This window comes from Engystomops pustulosus, chromosome 6 (genome assembly GCF_040894005.1).
Source record: "Engystomops pustulosus chromosome 6, aEngPut4.maternal, whole genome shotgun sequence".
Taxonomy (NCBI): Eukaryota; Metazoa; Chordata; class Amphibia; order Anura; family Leptodactylidae; genus Engystomops; species Engystomops pustulosus.
The window spans coordinates 155,967,667-155,990,189 of NC_092416.1; the positions used below are offsets into that span (position 1 = coordinate 155,967,667).

A 22,523-nucleotide genomic window follows, 5' to 3' on the forward strand; every position below is an offset into this window, starting at 1 on the left:
ATAGCAAGTAATAATGGAGGGGCAGCACAGGGAATAATTATGAGGAGCAGGATAGGAAATAATTAATTATGAGGGGGCAGCATAGGGAATCATTAATTATAATTATTTCCTATACTGCCCCTCATAATTATTTCCTCATAAGGGGCAGCATAGGATATAATTAATTATGAGGGGCAGCATAGAAAGTAATTAATTATGAGGGGCAGCATAGGAAATAATTATGAGGGGCAGTATAGGAAATAATTAGTTATGAGGGGCAGTATAGGAATTCATTATGAGGGGCAGCATAGGAAATAATTAGTTGGGAGGGGCAGCATAGGAAATAATTAATTATGAGGGGCAGCATAGGAAATAATTAATTATGAGGGGCAACATAGGAAATAATTAATGTTGGGGGGCAGCATAGGAAATAATTAATGGTGGGGGCAGCATAGGAAATAATTAATGGTGGGGGCAGCATAGGAAATAATTAATTATGAGGGGTAGCATAGGAAATAATTATGAGGGGCAATCTAGTAATTAATGGGGGGGGGCAGCATATTTAATAATTAATTGACCCAATTAATTCATAAATAAATAAATAAAATTGTTACAAAGGGGTGCAGTATATTAAATAATTAATTAAGGGGGGCCCAGTGTATTACGGTTGCGTTCACATGTACTGCTAGCGCTTTGTTTATAAGAATTTCTTATATATATATTTTTTTTTTTTTTAAATTTCAGTCCGGCCCCCCAGCGGTCTGAGAGGAACAGTGAACGGCCCCCTATGTAAAAAGTTTGGGGACCCCTGGTATATACCATACGTACACAACACCTAGGAAAATATGGTAAATTGTGACTTATCTAGATAATAGAAATGATAAAAGATGTTCAAAAGATCAATAGAAAACAAGATGGATAGATGGGCAGATATTAAGATTGATTGAAGATATAAGATAGATTGGGATAAACGATATATATATGACAGATAGATAGTTGCATTTATTATATATATATATATGCAGCACAAAAACTAATCCAAAATGGTGGGTGCACGTTCAAAAGTATCGGCCTCAGGCCCTCCATAAATATCCAAAGGAAAAACAGCACTGAGCCGAAACGTTGCACTTTATGGAATAAAGGATCCACTATTTTTCTACAATTGCCTGTGCAAGTGCTGCTTTCCTTTAGATATATATGCACATATATACATATTATAGTAACAAGAAAATATAATAAAAAGAAAAAATAGCAGCACAGTCCAACGTGAGGGTGCTATCCGGTATCCTTCCCCAGAGAAGTAAGAAATATAGAAATGAAGAACAATAAAGAACATGACACATTGGTAGCGATCGTTGTGTAAGATGAGTGTAACCATATGCTGCCGCCTCCTGATGGGGCTGCTTCCAGCTGGTACCTCTAACCTAGACTGACCCAGGAGCTACTGTGTATCCAGGAGAACTAGATGAAGCCAAATGATAAATTATATACAGCAAGGAAGCTGTGATATTAGACACACTGGGGCAGATTTACTTACCCGGTCCATTCGCGATCCAGCGGCGCGTTCTCTGCGGTGGATTCGGGTCTTCCGGCGATTCACTAAGGCAGTTCCTCCGACGTCCACCTGGTGGCGCTGCTGCGCTGAAGTCCGCGGAGTTCACGATCCATTGCTGGGTGCAGGTAAGCGCGTGTCCAGCTTTTTACACTTTTTTTTTTTTTAAATGTGTCGGTTTCTCCGAATCCGTCGGGTTTTCGTTCGGCCACGCCCCCGATTTCCGTCACGGGCATTCCGGCGACGATGCGCCACAATCCGATCGTGTGCGCCAAAAACCCGGGGCAATTCAGGGAAAATCATCGAAGATCGGAAATATTCAGGTAACCCGCCGTAAAAACGCGATTCGGGCCCTTAGTAAATGACCCCCAGTGCCCGTATATACCTCACATAGCAGCCAGTGATCCATGGGGCAGCCTCATAGCCATCATTATTACTAGTGTCCTTCCATATTACTATAGAGCAACTTACAAACTACTCCAATAACAGTGTATTCAACAAAAGGAATATTAAGATCTATCTATCTATAGACACCTCATTGACACAGATTTATTTTAAAGATGGATCCAATAGTTCTCCAACCTAGGGACATGTCCCAAACTACAGTTCAGCCGCATATGTCAACCTGCATTAGATACCACGAGACAAGCAGCCAGCACCAGCACTGGGCACATCCAGGGCCTAGGGCTGCTAAGGGGGCCCACGTAAGGCTGTACAGACGGCCTGTTTCTAATCAATCCATAGGGGGTAATGGGGCTTTATATAAAATAACTATGAGGGCGCTGTATATAAAATAACCATAAGGGGGGTGTTTGGGATGGTAAACTAGGGAATATTTTAGGGAACAGGAGACTATTTTAGTTTGTGAATTTTTAATGCCGCCCCGTGAGTTCACTACAAAGGGGCCCACTGATATATATATATATATATATATATATATATATATATATATATATATAAATTAAAGGAGATGGATAACTAGACAGAAAGATGATAGACAGGAGATAGATGATCAGCATCTTCACCTGGGAATTCAACCAAGGGGTATTAAAGGAGCAATTCATCCTTTGCTTAGCCCACATGCAGAGGGCCCCTTTAGAACAGGGGGCCCTGGGCAAATGCCCAGTTTGCCACCCCCTAAGGCCAACCATGGATACAAGTAGCACTACTCAAATTTTACTTTGTCACTTAGGTGTCATCTATTGAAGAAATTACTATATTCCTCTATGCCCCCCTTTTCTACACAGAGCAAAATACAATGTTTAATAAATCCGCTTTATTCTTCTTATCTTATTATTCTCTTCTTTTGTATTCTTTGGCTAGAATACTTTTTGTACTTTTGTTCAATTTTGAGGTTTTCAGAATCTTCCATACTTATTAAAGAGGGCTAGTAGTATAATAGCTGATGACAGGTTCCTTTTGAACTGAACTCTGAAATCAGAGACAATCTGCAGGTATTTAGTCCCATATTTTGATAATTTTGACAATCCTGATTATGTGCATTTACTCTGATGTAAATCAATCAATAATTGTAAACAAAAAAAAGCTTGTAAAATTATGCAAATTAGTCTCAGGGGGCTCCATAGGTGTTAATAGAGCCTGGAAGTCCTTGGGTTCATTTGCATAGGTTTCCTTAAAATCAAGGGCATAAGAAGCCTAAAGAAGAGCGGATCCTGTCACCAGTATGTCAGTGGGCTTGGTTTACAATCCTTCATCCTGGTGGTAGATTTACTTTAAGGTTTTTGATGCACTGACATTTTCTCATGTAGATGTAGATGTGAAGACACCTACAACCGAACTCCAATCCCCTCTGCACACGTTTAGGATTACCTATTCTGGAAAATCCACTATTTTCATTGTTTTAATAGTTGCAGTGTAACAGCTCTACCACCAGGGGTGGCTACAGGAACAAGTCAGGGAGAATGAATACATTAACTCTGTGTGCAGCCTTGTCATATCGCATCCTGAGCGCCATGATTTTCAATCACCCGCCGCCCCCCATACCGAGAGAATTTTTTAAGATGAACCCCTGGCAGCCGAGGTGTTAATTGAGACATCTGCAGATGGGGATCATTAATTAAGCCCCTTCCCTCCCGTCCCATTGCTTTGTGACAGAATATGTGATCTCTGTGTAGAAAATGAATGAATTAATATCTGGGGCGCCCATGTGATTCCCCTGCCCTGTCCTGTCACACTTCTGTCACCGCCGCTGATTTATAAAGGGGTGTAATTAAATTTCCCTTGCGTTCCCCGTGTTTAACGCACACCCTGCAGGGTAATATTATATCTTTCAAGCGAAAACATCGTCCCTTTCAATTCTTGTTAATTAAGGTGTAACGATTTGTTTGTTACTTTGTATCAGCAATTTTCCGCTACGAAGACAAATAAAAGGATGTGATAAGCATAATGCGGATAGGCACACGCTGCTTTACTGCCTGCTGCAAAGTCTCACCGAAAGCTTCAATGCTTCTGTTCTATACAGACTGTGGAGCAGATGTATCTTTCTTTTTTGCGTTTTTTTTTTTTGTTTTTGTATTTGCGCTTTTTTGGCGACTTTTTCATGCGTTTTCTAAAGCCTGTGGTGCACTGGTTCTCCTGCTTTGTGCTAAATTCATCTTTAAACTGCGCCTGGAGGCAGATGTTGGCATATGATTTATCACTGATTTGCGCTAAAACGTTGCAAAGAAAATGTGCGCCTTTTTGCACATTTTGTGAGTCTATTTTTTGCACCTCATTTGTCTTAGTTGTTTTGGCTGTTTGCCAAATGTAGATTTTTTTTTTGAGTTTTATGAGGTGCAAATTTTTTTGCAACTCATACCATTGCTTTTTCTACGCATGGTCGGGACTGGCAATTATTTATACATTACTGTGTGTATTATCCATGTACTGTAACATCACTGTGTGTATTATCCATGTACTGTAACATCACTGTGTGTATTATCCATGTAATGTGACATCACTGTGTGTATTATCCCTGTACTGTGACATCACTGTGTGTATTATCCCTGTACTGTGACATCACTGTGTGTATTATCCATGTAATGTGACATCACTGTGTGTATTATTCCTGTACTGTGACATCACTGTGTGTATTATCCATGTACTGTAACATCACTGTGTGTATTATCCATGTAATGTGACATCACTGTGTGTATTATTCCTGTACTGTGACATCACTGTGTGTATTATCCCTGTACTGTGACATCAGTGTGTGTATTATCCCTGTACTGTGACATTACTGTGTATTATTCCTGTACTGTGACATCACTGTATCACTGTGTGTATTATCCCTGTACTGTGACATTACTGTGTGCATTATCACTGTACTGTGACATCACTGTGTGTATTATTCCTGCACTGTGACATCAATGTGAGTATTATCCCTGTACTGTGACATCAGTGTGTGGATTATCCCTGTACTGTGACATTACTGTGTATTATTCTTGTACTGTGACATCACTGTGTGTATTATCCCTGTACTGTGACATTACTGTGTGTATTATCCCTGTACTGTGACATCACTGTGTGTATTATCCCTGTACTGTGACATCACTGTGTGTATTATCCCTGTACTGTGACATCAGTGTGTGGATTATCCCTGTACTGTGACATTACTGTGTATTATTCTTGTACTGTGACATCACTGTGTGTATTATCCCTGTACTGTGACATTACTGTGTGTATTATCCCTGTACTGTGACATCACTGTGTGCATAATCCCTATACTGTGACATCACTATGTGTATTATCTTTGTACTGTGACATCACTGTGTGTATTATCCCTGTACTGTGACATCACTGTGTGTATTATTCCTGTACTGTGACATCACTATGTGTATTATCCCTGTACTGTGACATCACTGTGTGTATTATCCCTGTACTGTGATATCACTGTGTGTATTATTCCTGTACTGTGACATCACTGTGTGTATTATCCCTGTACTGTGACATTACTGTGTATTATTCCTGTACTGTGACATCACTGTGTGTATTATCCCTGTACTGTGACATTACTGTGTGTATTATCACTGTACTGTGACATCACTGTGTGTATTATCCCTGTACTGTGACATCAGTGTGTGTATTATCCCTGTACTGTGACATTACTGTGTATTATTCCTGTACTGTGACATCACTGTGTGTATTATCCCTGTACTGTGACATTACTGTGTGTATTATCCCTGTACTGTGACATCACTGTGTGCATAATCCCTATACTGTGACATCACTATGTGTATTATCTTTGTACTGTGACATCACTGTGTATAGTATCCCTGTACTGTGACATCACTGTGTGTATTATCCCTGTACTGTGACATCACTGTGTGTATTATTCCTGTACTGTGACATCACTGTGTGTATTATCCCTGTACTGTGACATCACTGTGTGTATTATCCCTGTACTGTGACATTACTGTGTATTATTCCTGTACTGTGACATCACTGTGTGTATTATCCCTGTACTGTGACATTACTGTGTGTATTATCACTGTACTGTGACATTACTGTGTGTATTATCACTGTACTGTGACATCACTGTGTGTATTATCCCTGTACTGTGACATCACTGTGTGTATTATTCCTGTACTGTGACATCACTGTGTGTATTATCCCTGTACTGTGACATTACTGTGTATTATTCCTGTACTGTGACATCACTGTGTGTATTATCCCTGTACTGTGACATTACTGTGTGTATTATCACTGTACTGTGACATCACTGTGTGTATTATCCCTGTAATGTGACATCAGTGTGTGTATTATCCCTGTACTGTGACATTACTGTGTATTATTCCTGTACTGTGACATCACTGTGTGTATTATCCCTGTACTGTGACATTACTGTGTGTATTATCACTGTACTGTGACATCACTGTGTGTATTATCCCTGTACTGTGACATTACTGTGTATTATTCCTGTACTGTGACATCACTGTGTGTATTATCCCTGTACTGTGACATTACTGTGTGTATTATCACTGTACTGTGACATCACTGTGTGTATTATCCCTGTACTGTGACATCACTGTGTGTATTATCCCTGTACTGTGACATTACTGTGTATTATTCCTGTACTGTGACATCACTGTGTGTATTATCCCTGTACTGTGACATTACTGTGTGTATTATCCCTGTACTGTGACATCACTGTGTGCATAATCCCTATACTGTGACATCACTATGTGTATTATCTTTGTACTGTGACATCACTGTGTATAGTATCCCTGTACTGTGACATCACTGTGTGTATTATCCCTGTACTGTGACATCACTGTGTGTATTATTCCTGTACTGTGACATCACTGTGTGTATTATCCCTGTACTGTGACATCACTGTGTGTATTATCCCTGTACTGTGACATTACTGTGTATTATTCCTGTACTGTGACATCACTGTGTGTATTATCCCTGTACTGTGACATTACTGTGTGTATTATCACTGTACTGTGACATTACTGTGTGTATTATCCCTGTACTGTGACATCACTGTGTGTATTATTCCTGTACTGTGACATCACTGTGTGTATTATCCCTGTACTGTGACATTACTGTGTATTATTCCTGTACTGTGACATCACTGTGTGTATTATCCCTGTACTGTGACATTACTGTGTGTATTATCACTGTACTGTGACATCACTGTGTGTATTATCCCTGTAATGTGACATCAGTGTGTGTATTATCCCTGTACTGTGACATTACTGTGTATTATTCCTGTACTGTGACATCACTGTGTGTATTATCCCTGTACTGTGACATTACTGTGTGTATTATCACTGTACTGTGACATCACTGTGTGTATTATCCCTGTACTGTGACATCAGTGTGTGTATTATCCCTGTACTGTGACATTACTGTGTATTATTCCTGTACTGTGACATCACTGTGTGTATTATCCCTGTACTGTGACATTACTGTGTGTATTATCACTGTACTGTGACATCACTGTGTGTATTATCCCTGTACTGTGACATCAGTGTATGTATTATCCCTGTACTGTGACATTACTGTGTATTATTCCTGTACTGTGACATCACTGTGTGTATTATCCCTGTACTGTGACATTACTGTGTGTATAATCCCTGTACTGTGACATCACTGTGTGCATAATCCCTATACTGTGACATCACTATGTGTATTATCTTTGTACTGTGACATCACTGTGTATATTATCCCTGTACTGTGACATCACTGTGTGTATTATCCCTGTACTGTGATATCACTGTGTGTATTATCCCTGTACTGTGACATCACTGTGTGTATTATCCCTGTACTGTGATATCACTGTGTGTATTATCCCTGTACTGTGACATCACTATGTGTATTATTCCTGTACTGTGACATCACTGTGTATATTATCCCTGTGCTGTGACATCACTGTGTGCATTATCACTGTACTGTGACATCACTGTGTGTATTATCCCTGTACTGTGACATCACTATGTGTATTATCTTTGTACTGTGACATCACTGTGTATATTATCCCTGTACTGTGACATCACTGTATGTATTATTCCTGTACTGTGACATCACTGTGTGTATTATCCCTGTACTGTGACATCACTATGTGTATTATTCCTGTACTGTGACATCACTGTGTATATTATCCCTGTGCTGTGACATCACTGTGTGTATTATCCCTGTACTGTGACATCACTGTGTGCATGATCCCTGAACATGTCTTAGAAATGATCTAGCATTTCTATTTAACTGCAATTCTATTTATTTAACAGACATGATTGGATAGAGATGTGCATGCACGGGCAGTTCTCCATTCTCCCGCAAGTGCAGGTCCGTGAGGGAAGAAGCCGAATCTATCCTTTGAATATGCTATAAATGTGAAGGATTGTGGACTCATCTCTTCTATCTAACATAGTTGGAATTTTCTCTCTACTGGTTTCCAACAGCCAATGCTGGATCTCTACTTTCAGATGGGTGGAGCCAGGAAGTCTTCTCCAGCCCCGGACCACCCATCTGACAATGTCTGGCTCCGCCCACCTGACCGGATACTGTAGGCCACACAATAATAACACTAATTAGAGAGGAAAACCCACCATGGATCAGTGCCTATAAAACAGTGGGGGGGGGGGGGGGGGGGGTTGGTGATTCCTCTCTGGATGACAATCTTATATATGAGTTGCATGTCGCTGGCTTTCTGCCTAAAGCATAAGTTATTATAACACGGCCCGACCTTCCATAGCAATTTACATGGATGGAGCGGCATAAACCATTTGTTATTTTATTCTATCTACATGAATGTTGCGTTTTATGTTTTATGGCTGATTGTTTTCTACAATATCAGCTTTATATCCTATGAAATAGAAGACGGTGTCAGGGATCCTATTACCTGCTATCAGAATTTTCCACCATCTGCAAAAACAGCATTAAATATAATGTTAGCTACAGAATTCTAATGGATTGTTTGCTGTACCCATCTGAAATTAATAGCATGGAAAACCAAAAAGCAATATCCCCCTTGTGTATCTATGGGCAACATAACTGCTTATGGCCCTGAAATGATTTCGTAAATGGCTCCCTTACAGAATTATGGTTACAGAAAATTGTGGTATGACCTAGTGAGCATGCGGGTAATAACCTCCATATAGTCTCTTCCATCAGAGGCCGGGTTATGGATATTTTAACCCCCGGTAGCTTCAAATTAGTTTGTCCCAATGCAAAATTTGTAACCAGTCTTCTACTTACCAAGCGCCATATATAATCCTTCTAATGTGGTAGAGGGGACCCCGGGACCCTTAGACACTAGGGCCGGTGTGCACCTGATACTCCCCTACCTAAGGCACTTTGATTCTAGACAAGAATCCTGTAAAAAATATTGAAATGTATAGAGATGCTAAACAGAGGGACACAGAGAGGGAGACTACAAAGTCTTATACTACCATTGATGGACTGGCCCACCGGAGGATCCTGTGATTCTCTGGTGGGCCAGTCCATCACTGATAGTAGAGGACTTTTTAGCAACCATGTTGAAATAGTACTGTTTACAGTAGGGAGCCTGTTCCTTCTGGAATAGATGTACTAGTTTGACCTTAATCCCACATCATGTCATTAGGCTTCCTGAAAGCCATGCTTGATGGAAAGAAGGCTTTCAAGATAGCAAAAATAGGCATTGTTTTCCTTGTCGCACCCTGGAAAACACATTTGCATATTTCCGCTGGTGGAGCATCAATGGCTATGAGTCTCCATACACCTGCATGGTGGCCTTAATTGGCAAAGTCTCTGTAAGGAGAACTCTTATATCCTGATCCTGGTCTAACTTTTCACATTGTAAACAATTATTGTCAGGCTTCTAACCAATTGTAATTTTATACAGAAAGGGCCAGTATATACATCAGAAGTTATCTGCCATGGCGGCAGGGGGTGGTGCTTCATCATACGTAAACACAATTTGTGTATTTTAAATGAAGTCTATTTTTAAATCTGCTTCAACTTTTTATGTGCTGCAATGGAAAAATACAATATAAAAGTGACCACACCTATGTTTTTGATCTACGTTAGAAAAGAATAGAATTTTGTACAGGGAAGAAAACACATAAAGCTGCCATTTTCACAAAAAAAAACACTATAAGCCACATTTATCAAAAATGTCTAAATCTGTGCTAGTATAAGACATTGTGCCTCCTACTAATTGACTTAATTTACCCTCACAAATTGTGCCAACATTCTGGCTCATTTTCAGAACTTTTGGTATACACTAGAGATGAGCGAACATACTCGTCCGAGCTTGATGCTCGTTCGAGCATTAGCGTACTCGAAACTGCTCGTTGCTCGGACGAATACTTCGCCCGCTCGAGAAAATGGCATCTCCCGCCTTTTGCTTTTTGGCGGCCAGAAACAGAGCCAATCACAAGCCAGGAGACTCTGCACTCCACCCAGCATGACGTGGTACCCTTACACGTCGATAGCAGTGGTTGGCTGGCCAGATCAGGTGACCCTGGGATAGACTAGCCGCTGCCCGCGCTGCTCGGATCATTCTGTGTCTGGATGCCGCTAGGGAGAGAGCTGCTGCTGGTCAGGGAAAGCGTTAGGGTGTTCTATTAGCTTACTGTTAGGCAGGAGTGATTCTACAAGAACCCAACAGCCCTTCTTAGGGCTACAATAACGTTCTACTTTTTTTTTTTTTTGTTTGCTTGTGGCTGGGCTTGCTGGCACTAGTAGTGCAGCTAGTACCATATTGTGAGGAATTTGCAGGGGGACTTGCTACCGTTGTGTTTAGCTCTTAGTGACACACATATCCACCTCAAACACCAAAGTGGGACAATTTATTAGGGGTTTGATTTCAATTAGGCACAGTCTGGCAGTTTCTTTTTATTTTACGTTTATTTTTTCATAACTCAGCGTCATCTCATCAGTGTGCTTTCATACTTGGCTAGAAAATAGCCAAAGGAGAATCCAAACGGCTTACTTACGCCTACAATAGCGTTATATATATTTTATTTCTGGTTGATCTGCTGGTGGCTGTCCTTGCTGCAGTGCATATACTAGCCAATTGTCAGGAATTTGGAGTGAGACTTGCGACCGCTGTGTTTAGCGCTTAGTGACGCACATATCCATCGCAAAGACCGAAGTGGGAAAATTTATTAGGGGTTGGATTTCAATTAGGCACAGTCTGCCATTTCCTTTTTATTTTACGTTTATTTTTTCATAACTCAGCGTCATCTCATCTGGCATAGCAGTGTGCTTTCATACTTGGCTAGAAAATAGCCATAGCAATAGGATAGCATTGTTTGGCTTTAAAAACTAAAAAACACAAAAAAAACCTAAAAAACACAAAAAAACACAAAAAAAAGTAAAAAAAAAATTAAAGTTATAACTTTCATTTTCAAAATGTTTAACCCGAGGGCTAGGGGTAGAGGACGAGGGCGGGGACGTGGGCGTCCAACTACTGCAGGGGTCAGAGGCCGTGGTCCTGGGCGGGGTGAGACACCACCTGCTTATGAGGGAGCAGGGGAACGCCGCAGAGCTACACTCCCTAGGTTCATGTCTGAAGTTACTGGGACTCGTGGTAGAGCACTGTTGAGGCCAGAACAGTGCGAACAGGTGATGTCGTGGATTGCCGACAATGCTTCGAGCAATTTGTCCACCAGTCAGTCTTCCACGCAGTCCACCCATGTCACCGAAATCGGCACTCCTCCAGCTCCTGCACCTCAGCCTCCTCCCCCCCAGTCTGCCCCCTCCCAGGAAAATTTGGCATTTGAACTGGCATACTCTGAGGAACTGTTTTCTGGACCCTTCCCACAGTCACAAACCACTTGTCCGGTTGCTTCTGAGCAATTTTCCGATGCCCAGGTTTTCCACCAGTCGCAGTCTGTGGGTGATGATGACCTTCTTGACGTAGTGGAAGAAGTGTGTAAAGAGGTGTCCGACGATGAGGAGACACGGTTGTCAGACAGTGGTGAAGTTGTTGTCAGGGCAGGAAGTCCGAGGGGAGAGCAGACTGAGGGATCGGAGGATGATGAGGTGACAGACCCAAGCTGGGTTGAGAGGCCGGGTGAACAGTGCTTCTGAGACGGAGGAGAGTCCTCGACCAGAACAGGTTGGAAGAGGCAGTGGTGGGGCCAGACGGAGAGGCAGGGCCAGAGCTGGTGCATCAGCGCCAAATGTGTCACGTAGTGAAGCTCCCGTGGCGAGGGCTAGATTTTCAGAAGTCTGGAGGTTCTTTAAGGAAACACCGGATGACCGACGGACTGTGGTGTGCAACCTTTGCCAAACCAGGATCAGCAGGGGTTCCACCACTACTAGCTTAACTACCACCAGTATGCGCAGGCATATGAATGCTAAACACCCCACTCAGTGGCACCAAGCCCGTTCACCTCCGGCCGTGCACACCACTGCTCCTTCCCCTGTTTCAGCTGATAGTCAGCCCCCTGCCCAGGACCCTGGCACAAAAACCCCATCGTCGCCTCCACGATCCTCCACAGCATCCACCAGCGTTCAGCTCTCCATACCCCAGACGCTGGAGCGGAAACGGAAATATAGTGCAACCCACCCGCACGCCCAAGCCCTTAATGTCCACATCTCCAGATTGCTTAGCCTGGAGATGCTGCCCTATAGGCTAGTAGAGACCGAGGCCTTTCGCAACCTCATGGCGGCGGCCGCCCCTCGGTATTCGGTCCCCAGCCGCCACTACTTTACCCGATGTGCCGTCCCAGCCCTGCACCAGCACGTGTCAGATAACATCATCCGTGCCCTGACCAACGCCGTTTCTGACAAGGTCCACCTGACCACAGACACGTGGACGAGTGCTGCCGGGCAGGGCCACTATATATCGCTGACGGCACATTGGGTTAACTTGGTGGAGGCTGGGACCGAGTCGGACCCTGCGGCTGGTCATATACTGCCGACGCCGAGGATTGCGGGGCCTACCTCGGTCCAGGTCTTTCAGGCCTACTATGCCTCCTCCTCCTCCCACCCCTCCTCCACCTCCTCCTCCGAACTACCATCCGTGGGCATGCCGCCATCAGTCGGTAGCTCTAGGCACAGCAGCAGTGCCGTCGCTAAGCGACAGCAGGCGGTGCTCAAACTGCTGAGCCTAGGCGATAAAAGGCACACCGCCCAAGAGCTATTACAGGGCATCACGGCGCAGACTGATCTGTGGCTGGCACCGCTGAACCTGAAGCCAGGCATGGTTGTGTGTGACAACGGCCGTAACCTGGTGGCGGCTCTGCAACTCGGCAGACTGACACATGTGCCATGCCTGGCCCATGTGTTAAATCTCATAGTTCAGCGTTTCCTCAAGACATACCCCAATCTGTCTGATTTGCTCACGAAGGTGCGCCGCATCTGTGCGCATTTCAGGAAGTCCAGCACAGATGCTGCCACTCTCAGGGCAGCGCAGCGCCGCCTCCAACTGCCTGCTCACCGACTGTTGTGCGACGTGCCCACGAGGTGGAATTCAACATTAACCATGTTATCCAGAGTTTACCAGCAGCGCAGAGCGATTGTAGACTGCCAGATGTTAACTTCCACCAGAACTGGTAGTCAGGTCAGTCAGCTTCCTCAAGTCTACAATGAGGAGTGGACGTGGATGTCTGATATCTGTCAGGTGCTGAGTAACTTCGAGGAGTCAACACAGATGGTCAGTGGCGATGCCGCCATCATCAGCCTCACCATCCCGCTGCTTGGCCTGTTGAAAAACTCTCTGATCAGCATGAAGTCGGAAGCTTTGCGCTCGTCACAAGAGACGGGGGAAGAAGATTCCCTTGTTGATAGCCAAAGCACCCTTAGGTCTGTTTCTCAGCGCATATCGGAGGAGGTGGAGGTGGAGGAGGATGAGGAGGAAGAGGAGGAGAATGTTGGCGAGACACAAGAGGGGACCATTGTTGAGTGCTCCACTGTTCAGCGTGTATGGGCAGAAGAAGAGGAGTTGGAGGAGTTGGAGGAGGAGGAAATGGACAGTCAGGCCAGTGAGGAGAGTGAATTCTTACGCGTTGGTACTCTGGCGCATATGGCAGATTTCATGCTAGGCTGCCTATCCCGTGACCCTCGCGTTCAAAGAATTTATTCCAGCACCGATCACTGGGTATTCACTCTCCTGGACCCACGGTACAAGCAAAATCTTTCCACTCTCATCCCTGGAGAGGAAAGGAGTGTGAGAATGCATGAATACCAGCAGGCCCTGGTGCACAAGCTGAAACAGTATTTCCCTTCTGACAGCGCTAGCGGCAGAGTGCGTAGTTCTGCGGGACAAGAAGCGAGGGAGAGTAGGCGAGCAGGCAGCTTGTCCAGCACTGGCAAGGGTACGCTTTACAAGGCTTTTGCCAGCTTTATGTCACCCCAGCAAGACACTGTCACCTGTCCCCAGTCTCGGCAGAGTAGGGCTGATCTTTACAGAAAGATGGTGAGGGAGTACGTAGCTGACCATACCATCGTCCTAAATGATCACACAGCTCCCTACAACTACTGGGTTTCAAAGCTGGACATGTGGTACGCCTTGGAGGTTCTTGCCTGCCCTGCCGCTAGCGTCTTGTCCGAGCGGGTTTTCAGTGCAGCTGGTGGCATCATCACCGATAAGCGTACACGCCTGTCGACTGACAGCGCTGACAGGCTGACGCTTATTAAGATGAATAAAGCCTGGATTTCTCATAATTTCCAATCTCCACCAGGTGAAGGAAGCTCAACCTGAATAATTTATCCACTCCTCCTCCTCCTCATTTTCCTCCTTCTCCTCCTCTTTGTACACTAAAGCAGAGGAAACTGGCTATTTTTTGACAGGGCCCACTGGCTCTAGCTATAGTACTTTATGCATTTAATTTTTCTGGAGGGCCACCGACCCGGTCCTCTGTTTTAAACAATTTTTGGGAGTGCCACATACAGGCACTCAATCTATTTCATTTTTCTGGAGGGCCACCTACCTGCTCCTCTGGTTTGAAAACTTTTTTGGACTGCCACATACAGGCACTCAATCTATTTCATTTTTCTGGAGGGCCACCTACCTGCTCCTCCGGTTTGAAAACTTTTTTGGACTGCCACATACAGGCACTCAATCTATTTCATTTTTCTGGAGGGCCACCTACCTGCTCCTCTGGTTTGAAAACTTTTTTGGACTGCCACATACAGGCACTCAATCTATTTCATTTTTCTGGAGGGCCACCTACCTGCTCCTCTGGTTTGAAAACTTTTTTGGACTGCCACATACAGGCACTCAATCTATTTCATTTTTCTGGAGGGCCACCTACCTGCTCCTCTGGTTTGAAAACTTTTTTGGACTGCCACATACAGGCACTATCCAAATTAAATTGTCTCCATAGCAGCCTCCACACGTTGTCTCCATTGCTACCTCCAAAAGTCGTCCATATAGCTGCCTCCATACATCGTCCCCTTATCAAACGAGGTGTGTCAGGCAGAAATTTGGGTTGTTTTCATGGATTCCACATCAAAGTTGTTAACTTTGTCGCCATCCTGCTGTGTTATCCACAAAATATACTGGCAAACTTTTATCATTTACCAATATTATTTCAGCGCTTCTTGCGCATCTGTTTACATTCCCCTCACCCGCCATATCCTAAACTTATAAGAACGCTACTACACTTGATCTTATACAAAAGGTTCTCTTAGAAGTGCTGTTTGGGGAGTAGCCTAGAGACAGGGGCTTGGATTGGCGAAAGCTCGCCTGGCAGCGGAGCGCCAGCTCCATGCGCATCATGCGCTTCTTGCGCATCTGTTTACATTCCCCTCACCCGCCATATCCCAAACTTATAAGAACGCTACTACACTTAACTTGGTGCAGGCTGGGACCGAGTCTGACCCTGGGGCTGGTCATATACTGCCGATGCAGAGGATTGCGGGGCCTACCTCGGTCCAGGTCTCAAAGGCCTAGTATACCTCCTCCTCCTCCCACCCCTCCTCCACCTCCTCCTCCTCCGAATTACCATCCGTGGCCATGGCGCCATCAGTCGGTAGCTCTAGGCACAGCAGCAGTGCCGTCGCTAAGCGACAGCAGGCGGTGCTCAAACTGCTGAGCCTAGGCGATAAAAGGCACACCGCCCAAGAGCTATTACAGGGCATTCCTTACCAAACTTGTTAACTTTGTCGCCACCCTGCTGTGTAATCCACAAAATATACTGGCAAACTTTTATCATTTACCGATATTATTTCAGCGCTTCTTGCGCATCTGTTTACATTCCCCTCACCCGCCATATCCCAAACTTATAAGAACGCTACTACACTTGATCTTATACAAAAGGTTCTTAGAAGTGCTGTTTGGGGAGTAGCCTAGAGACAGGGGCTTGGATTGGCGAAAGCTCGTCTGGCAGCGGAGCGCCAGCTCCATGCCAAGATCCAACTAACATAGTTTTAACTGCAGCACCTTTAATCTACTACTAGTTCATTGTCTCCATACATCGTCCCCTTATCAAACGAGCTGTGTCAGGCAGAATTTTTGGTTGTTTTCATGGCTTCCATGTTAACTTTGTCGCCACCCTGCTGTGTAATCCACAAAATATACTGGCAAACTTTTATCATGTACCGATATTATTTGAGCGCTTCTTGCTCACCTCCTTTGGTTCCTCTCTGCCACCCATTGGTTTGAAGCCTGAGTCCATTTAGGGTATGTCGCCATGCCACTCTCTAGCCTGCTGCCGCTGCCTCTGCATGCCGTCCCCTATAGTGTCAGGGTCAATTATTGGATGTTTTAGATGCTATCTTGCTTCATTCTGTCACTCTGTCATGGCCATGCTGTTGCCCATAATTTTGGCATAATGGTGCGATTAAGCAGCCTCAGAGGCATCCATGCATGCTGCCCCTGCTGTTTCCTGTCCATTTCCGTGGTGTTTCCATCCTTTTCTGAGGTTTCCAGGTGTTTGGCTAAGCTTCCCTGTGCAGAGCCTTGGTCCCCTTGAAAAATGCTCGAGTCTCCCATTGACTTCAATGGGGCTCGTTATTCGAGACGAGCACTCGAGCATCGGGAAAAGTTCGTCTCGAATAACGAGTACCCGAGCATTTTAGTGCTCGCTCATCTCTAGTATACACCCCCTTTCCAGTAAAGCCACCCCTTCATTTTAGACCACGCCCATTTTGTAGCCGTAAAAGTGTCTAAAAAACGGTCTTAGGCATTGGTGGTTTTTTTGGTGCAAACTAAGACAGGATTCTGCCCCCATGTTAAGTCTTCTGGAATTACAATGGGGAGACTGCTTTTCCTTTCCTCCAGGTACAGCGCCACTCTCAATCATGAGTTGGGTTTGGCTAATGCAGCGTTTAAAATCTTTGATGATGTAAAGACTATGACAATCTAATTTAAAGATTGGATCACCCATGAATGATTAGTAGCTTTATGATGAGCAGAGAAACCTTAGATGTTATGGGAGATCACAAAGCATCACATTGGCTGATCTGTACTATATGACATATTAGTAGCAGGTGAAGCACCTCATATAGGGAGGGGTACACAGGAGACGCCTAGACATGACACTTCAGTTCATTTGGGACATTAACATAAATTGCTGATTACATTTAGGCGAGGTCTCACAGATTTGTATTTTCATCCTCATTATTCGGCTCTTTCTTTGGTTCTTCCACTAGAATAACATTATAATATCTACTTTTCTATTAGTATAATGTAAATAATGGACATCCCCTTTGCCAATCATGGCCATGGCCAGTATGAAGTGGCAGCAATTTTCCTGATTTGCTGTTCAGCCGCCAAAATGGCAATACTGGCAATTACAGGTTTGCTCATCTCTATCATTGACTTATTTTCACCATTTCTCATGTTCTTTACAATATATTTTATACCTCAATATTCCCAGGAGCAGATTAGGACTGCCAAGGACCCTGATCTGTAAGAAAATTGAGGGACTTTACAAGTCTATTTAATTACTTCATATGGAAGTAGAAAGGTCCCTTGTATATATATATATATATATATATATATATATATATATATATATATACATATATATGTGCATGCTGAGAGAGTGAGGATTTCATGACTGGAGGTCTTTCTCTTTGTTATCTCAACACGACACAATCAAAAGTGGCAATTATTACAGGAGGTCATGGGCCCCCTAGTAGCCCTGGGCCCCAGGCGGCCACCCAATTTGTCTATATTACAATCCACTACTGACCATCATCATGCCTGCACCATCCCTTTTACTGGTGTAAATACCTAACCAGACTTTTCAGGAGTACCGGACTTCATCCAAAGCAGGAAGCTGCACCATTGGGTTCGTTCATTAGAGGGACTTCCATCTTTATTAGAGTTGGAGTTTTGCCAGTTCACATCTCATTAAGCCAGTGACAGGCTTATGCACAAGAGAAATGTTTCCAGTGATAGTTGCCATGCCAGCCTATTGCAGTATGTGTTTGTCCCCTGTGCCCACTCACTGCTCACAGGACGGGCAGGAAGGGCTGCCATCTGCTTTCATAATATGCACAATGATGGTGATCACCCAAACCTCTATACACAGGGTAATGATATCAGATCAGAGCAACCCAGGATTCACAATACACATTGAAGACTATATACAGTGTGTAGAACAAAAACATGTACACCACAATTCCTTTTTTGTGCATTATAGCCATATAATTATACATGACACTAATAGCCTGATATGCATTTCAACTGCAGGGATGAAAAACTGTAAGCACAGGCAGATCCACATCTCCTCACTGGGTCCTATAGGTCACTATGACAAAGAGCCCATTGTGGGGTAATCAGGACTCTCACTGTCAATCACTGTGTGTGGGCGGGGTAATCAGGACTCTCACTATCAATCACTGTGTGTGGGTGGAGTAATAAGGGCTCTCACTGTCAATCACTGTGTGTGGGCTGGGTAATCAGGACTCTCACTATCAATCATTGTGTGTGGGTGGAGTAATCAAGATTCTGACTGCTAATCACTGTGTGTGGGCGGAGTAATCAGGACTCTCACTGTCACTCACTGTGTGTGGGTGGAGTAATCAGGACTCTCACTGTCAATCACTGTGTGTGGGTGGAGTAATCAGGACTCTCACTGTCAATCACTGTTTGTGGGAGGGGTAATCAGGACTCTCATTTTCCATCACTGTGTGTGGGTGGATTTATCAGGACTCTCACTGTCAATCACTGTGTGTGGGTGGAGTAATCAGGACTCTCACTGTCAATCACTGTGTGTGGGTGGAGTAATCAGGACTCTCACTGTCAATCACTGTTTGTGGGAGGGGTAATCAGGACTCTCATTTTCCATCACTGTGTGTGGGTGGAGTAATCAGGACTCTCACTGTCAATCACTGTATGTGGGTGGAGTAATCAGGACTCTCACTGTCAATCACTGTATGTGGGTGGAGTAATCAGGACTCTCACTGTCAATCACTGTGTGTGGGTGGAGTAATCAGGACTCTCACTGTCAATCACTGTATGTGGGTGGAGTAATCAGGACTCTCACTGTCTCTCCTAGGAGTCCTGCTCAGATTCACTCAACTTTTTAAATTAGAAATCCATCATCAAATCCTATAAACTCATATACGGCAGAGCTCAGGTTCTCTCCCTACATTATATTCTGCTCTTAGGGATGCTGAGGTCGCTGGATAGAGTCACTTAAGTGGTTTGGACTAAAATACTTTCTTCCTGAGAAGAAGTGACTGAAGTTAGACAATATGAATGCTATCCATAGCCGGATTACAAATAACTGAAATAAAACATATGCAAAAAGTTTAATTGATCTCCACTACAAGACGTAGAATACAGTGCAGACACTGCACTACGAGAATCCACAACCACGTTGTATCTTGTAGACCAGACTGATTAACGCTAAAATTACAGGTACAGTTTGGATGTAGTCAGACAGAAGACATACAGGTTCCGTCACGTCTGAAGATCACATCCTTTAAATGTGCGCTAACCGCCCTCGCTCCTCATCACCTGGTATTATCCCCTTGTGGAACCCCCGCAGCAAGGAAAGATTAGCATAATTACTCACTGTCATTAAGTATGGCTGCATTACATATGCAAATCAGGAACAGGGGACGTGTCCAGGAGCATCAGTCTCTCTTACGATGAGTTGCAGCATTGCTGTGTAGAAGGCGAGATGGCATCTTGCAGGATTTGCTGACAACAGCTGGGAGATTTCACTTGCCAACCAGGAAATGGCCTAGGGAGAAGCGAAACATTAGGGGGCAGCACTGTGCAGGGCAGATCCCAGTGAAAAGGATACCTTATTCAGGGCCAAAGACCCAGACCACTCCCAGACAATTAAGTTCTATATGTGTGTACAATCGAAAAATGTCCAACACTATACAAATACGGAACTAGTTTCATAATGGAAATAGACTCAAGTGGCCCCTCTATTGTGTATATGTCACTCAAGTGAATTCTGCATCAATTGTTTATGTTCCCAGGGTTGCACCTTCTTTACTTACTTTACTTATTTAGAGCTAGTTTCACTGTCGTTGTCACTTGTCACTTGACATGTCTGAGCGGTTCTTATGCAGATTTTTAAATTATGCTTCTGATAAAATGGCGCAAAATTTGTGTGCAAAAGCACTCCCAGATAATGGTAAAGAAACCGAAACTGCGACCACAAAAGGAAATCTACCATTTGATTTGATGCATTATGAAGCAAATATACCTTGAGAATGCTGTAGCTACACTGATGCAGGATCATATCTTGTTGAACATAATCCTTGAACTGAGTAGTTTTGCTGAAAAACCATTTATAACATTATGATAATGAGACTCTGTCGCTTCTGTGACTGGCTCTAGCGGTTCTCCTCTTACCCTAATTATGCACTGCACAGAGAATGATGAACTCACTGGGGCAGATTTATCAAGCTGTCTGAAAGTCAGAAGATTTCTAGTTGCGCATGGCAACCAATCACAGCTCTGCTTTCATTTTACCAGTGCTCATGAATATTTTAAAGGGGAGCTGTCATTGGTTGCCACGGGCAACTAGAAATATTCTGACTTTCAGACAGCTTGATAAATCTGCCCCACTGTGTTGTGCCTGACAGGCAGAAGTAATCAATCACTGCACCATCCCCAAGCTGCTGTGTTTGAGTCATCCAGCTCAGGTTGATTAGTCCTGTCTGGGCAGTGTAATGTGTTTATCAATGCCAGGCTGAAGCAATCCAGCTTTCCCAAGGCCCTGAATGTTATAATTGTTATTCCAGCAAAACCACTCAGCTCAGGGATTAACCAAGATATGTTCCTGCATCAGTGTAGCTACAGCATTCCCAAGGTATGTTTGCTTCATGATGCATCAAATCAAATGGTAGATTTAAGCGATTTGTGCAAAATTAATCAATAAAATATTTGCTTTCTGAGAAATAACAGCAACCAAATAGTAGAGACTCTACTACCTGCACTGAGTAAGGTGGTCATGGAGGATGACATAGGGGTCCGTCTCATTGAGGGACATTTTTCAGGGCAAACTGCCAGGCATTGTGGTTATTTTCCTTTTACGCCACCTTAGTACCAAGTGTAGGGGCATGAGGGAGCCCGACAAAGCAGAACGGGGCTGCTCTGTGCCTGCACATTCACTATAGCCTGTGACCTCTCAAGCATGAACAGTCGCTGGTAAAAGCTCGTTTCCGCTTCCCCATTTGCCCATCATTTATGTTTTTCTAGCAGATGTTATGCTGAGACTATGTTTGATTCAGCAATGGTGACTTGGGTATTTTGCGGTGCAATTTGAAACACAAAAGTACTCCAGGCTGATGGTAGCATGTAGCCAAGAACAAGCCATGGAGATCTTGCAAAACACCAAAGAAGCTGCATCTGTGGACACGTGGAGCCTCCCCAACCTTTTTGACCTCCCCCCTCCTTTCCTTGTCTAGACATCACAGGAAAAAAACACCCAGCAATAAAATACCCCCATAGCCTTCTGTAGTAAAGCACGATATTGGAGTAATGGGGGTGGATTTATGACATGCTAGTGCACCTTGGACACCATATAAACCCCGCCCCTCCTGCCGTGTCGGGGATGTCTAGAGGCAACGTCCTCCATATATATCCAGCAGCCAGCAGGGCCCTGGCAATCCTACGACATGTCCTGCCTGCCGTTTAGTTGTGCTATAACCTGCATTATGGTGCATGCTATAGCTAATCTACAGGCAGGGGCTCCCCGTGCCGGCCCACTCCACCACCAGGTTCAGCCCCCCATACCCCTCCATGCCCATTTGGAAATAGTGCACGGCCAGTAATTGTGACTATTTCACAATGGTCACAGCACACTGGTGTACAAGCTTTTAACATTTAGAAAAGACAGTGGGGGGTACTTATCAGGACCGGTGTTTGTACACCCCTAGTGGAGGTGCATAGAAGTGATGATAAGAGAATGCCTCATCATAAATTATAATAGAAAGGTAGTAGATAGAGATAGACAGATGAATAGATGTATAGATATGTGATAGATGGGTAAGAGATAGATATGAGATAGATATATAGATGATAGGTAATAGATACATAATGCATAGATAGATTGATTTGAGTTAGATGAGAGATAAAAATATAGATTATTGACATGAGGCAGATACAGGGATATGACCATTAAATACA

General features: G+C 43.9%; 1 protein-coding gene across 3 annotated transcripts in view; it reads right to left on the reverse strand.

Moving 5' to 3' along the window:
• Positions 1-22,523, reverse strand: part of TNRC6C (trinucleotide repeat containing adaptor 6C) — a 159,645-nt gene that overhangs the window by 135,890 nt on the left and 1,232 nt on the right. For all 3 annotated transcript variants that reach the window (XM_072111986.1, XM_072111985.1, XM_072111984.1), the window contains exon 2: positions 19,948-20,118. In XM_072111986.1, coding sequence (XP_071968087.1) covers positions 19,948-19,968 — 21 coding nt within the window. In that variant the 5' untranslated portion in view covers positions 19,969-20,118. The remainder of the gene's footprint in view (positions 1-19,947; positions 20,119-22,523) is intronic.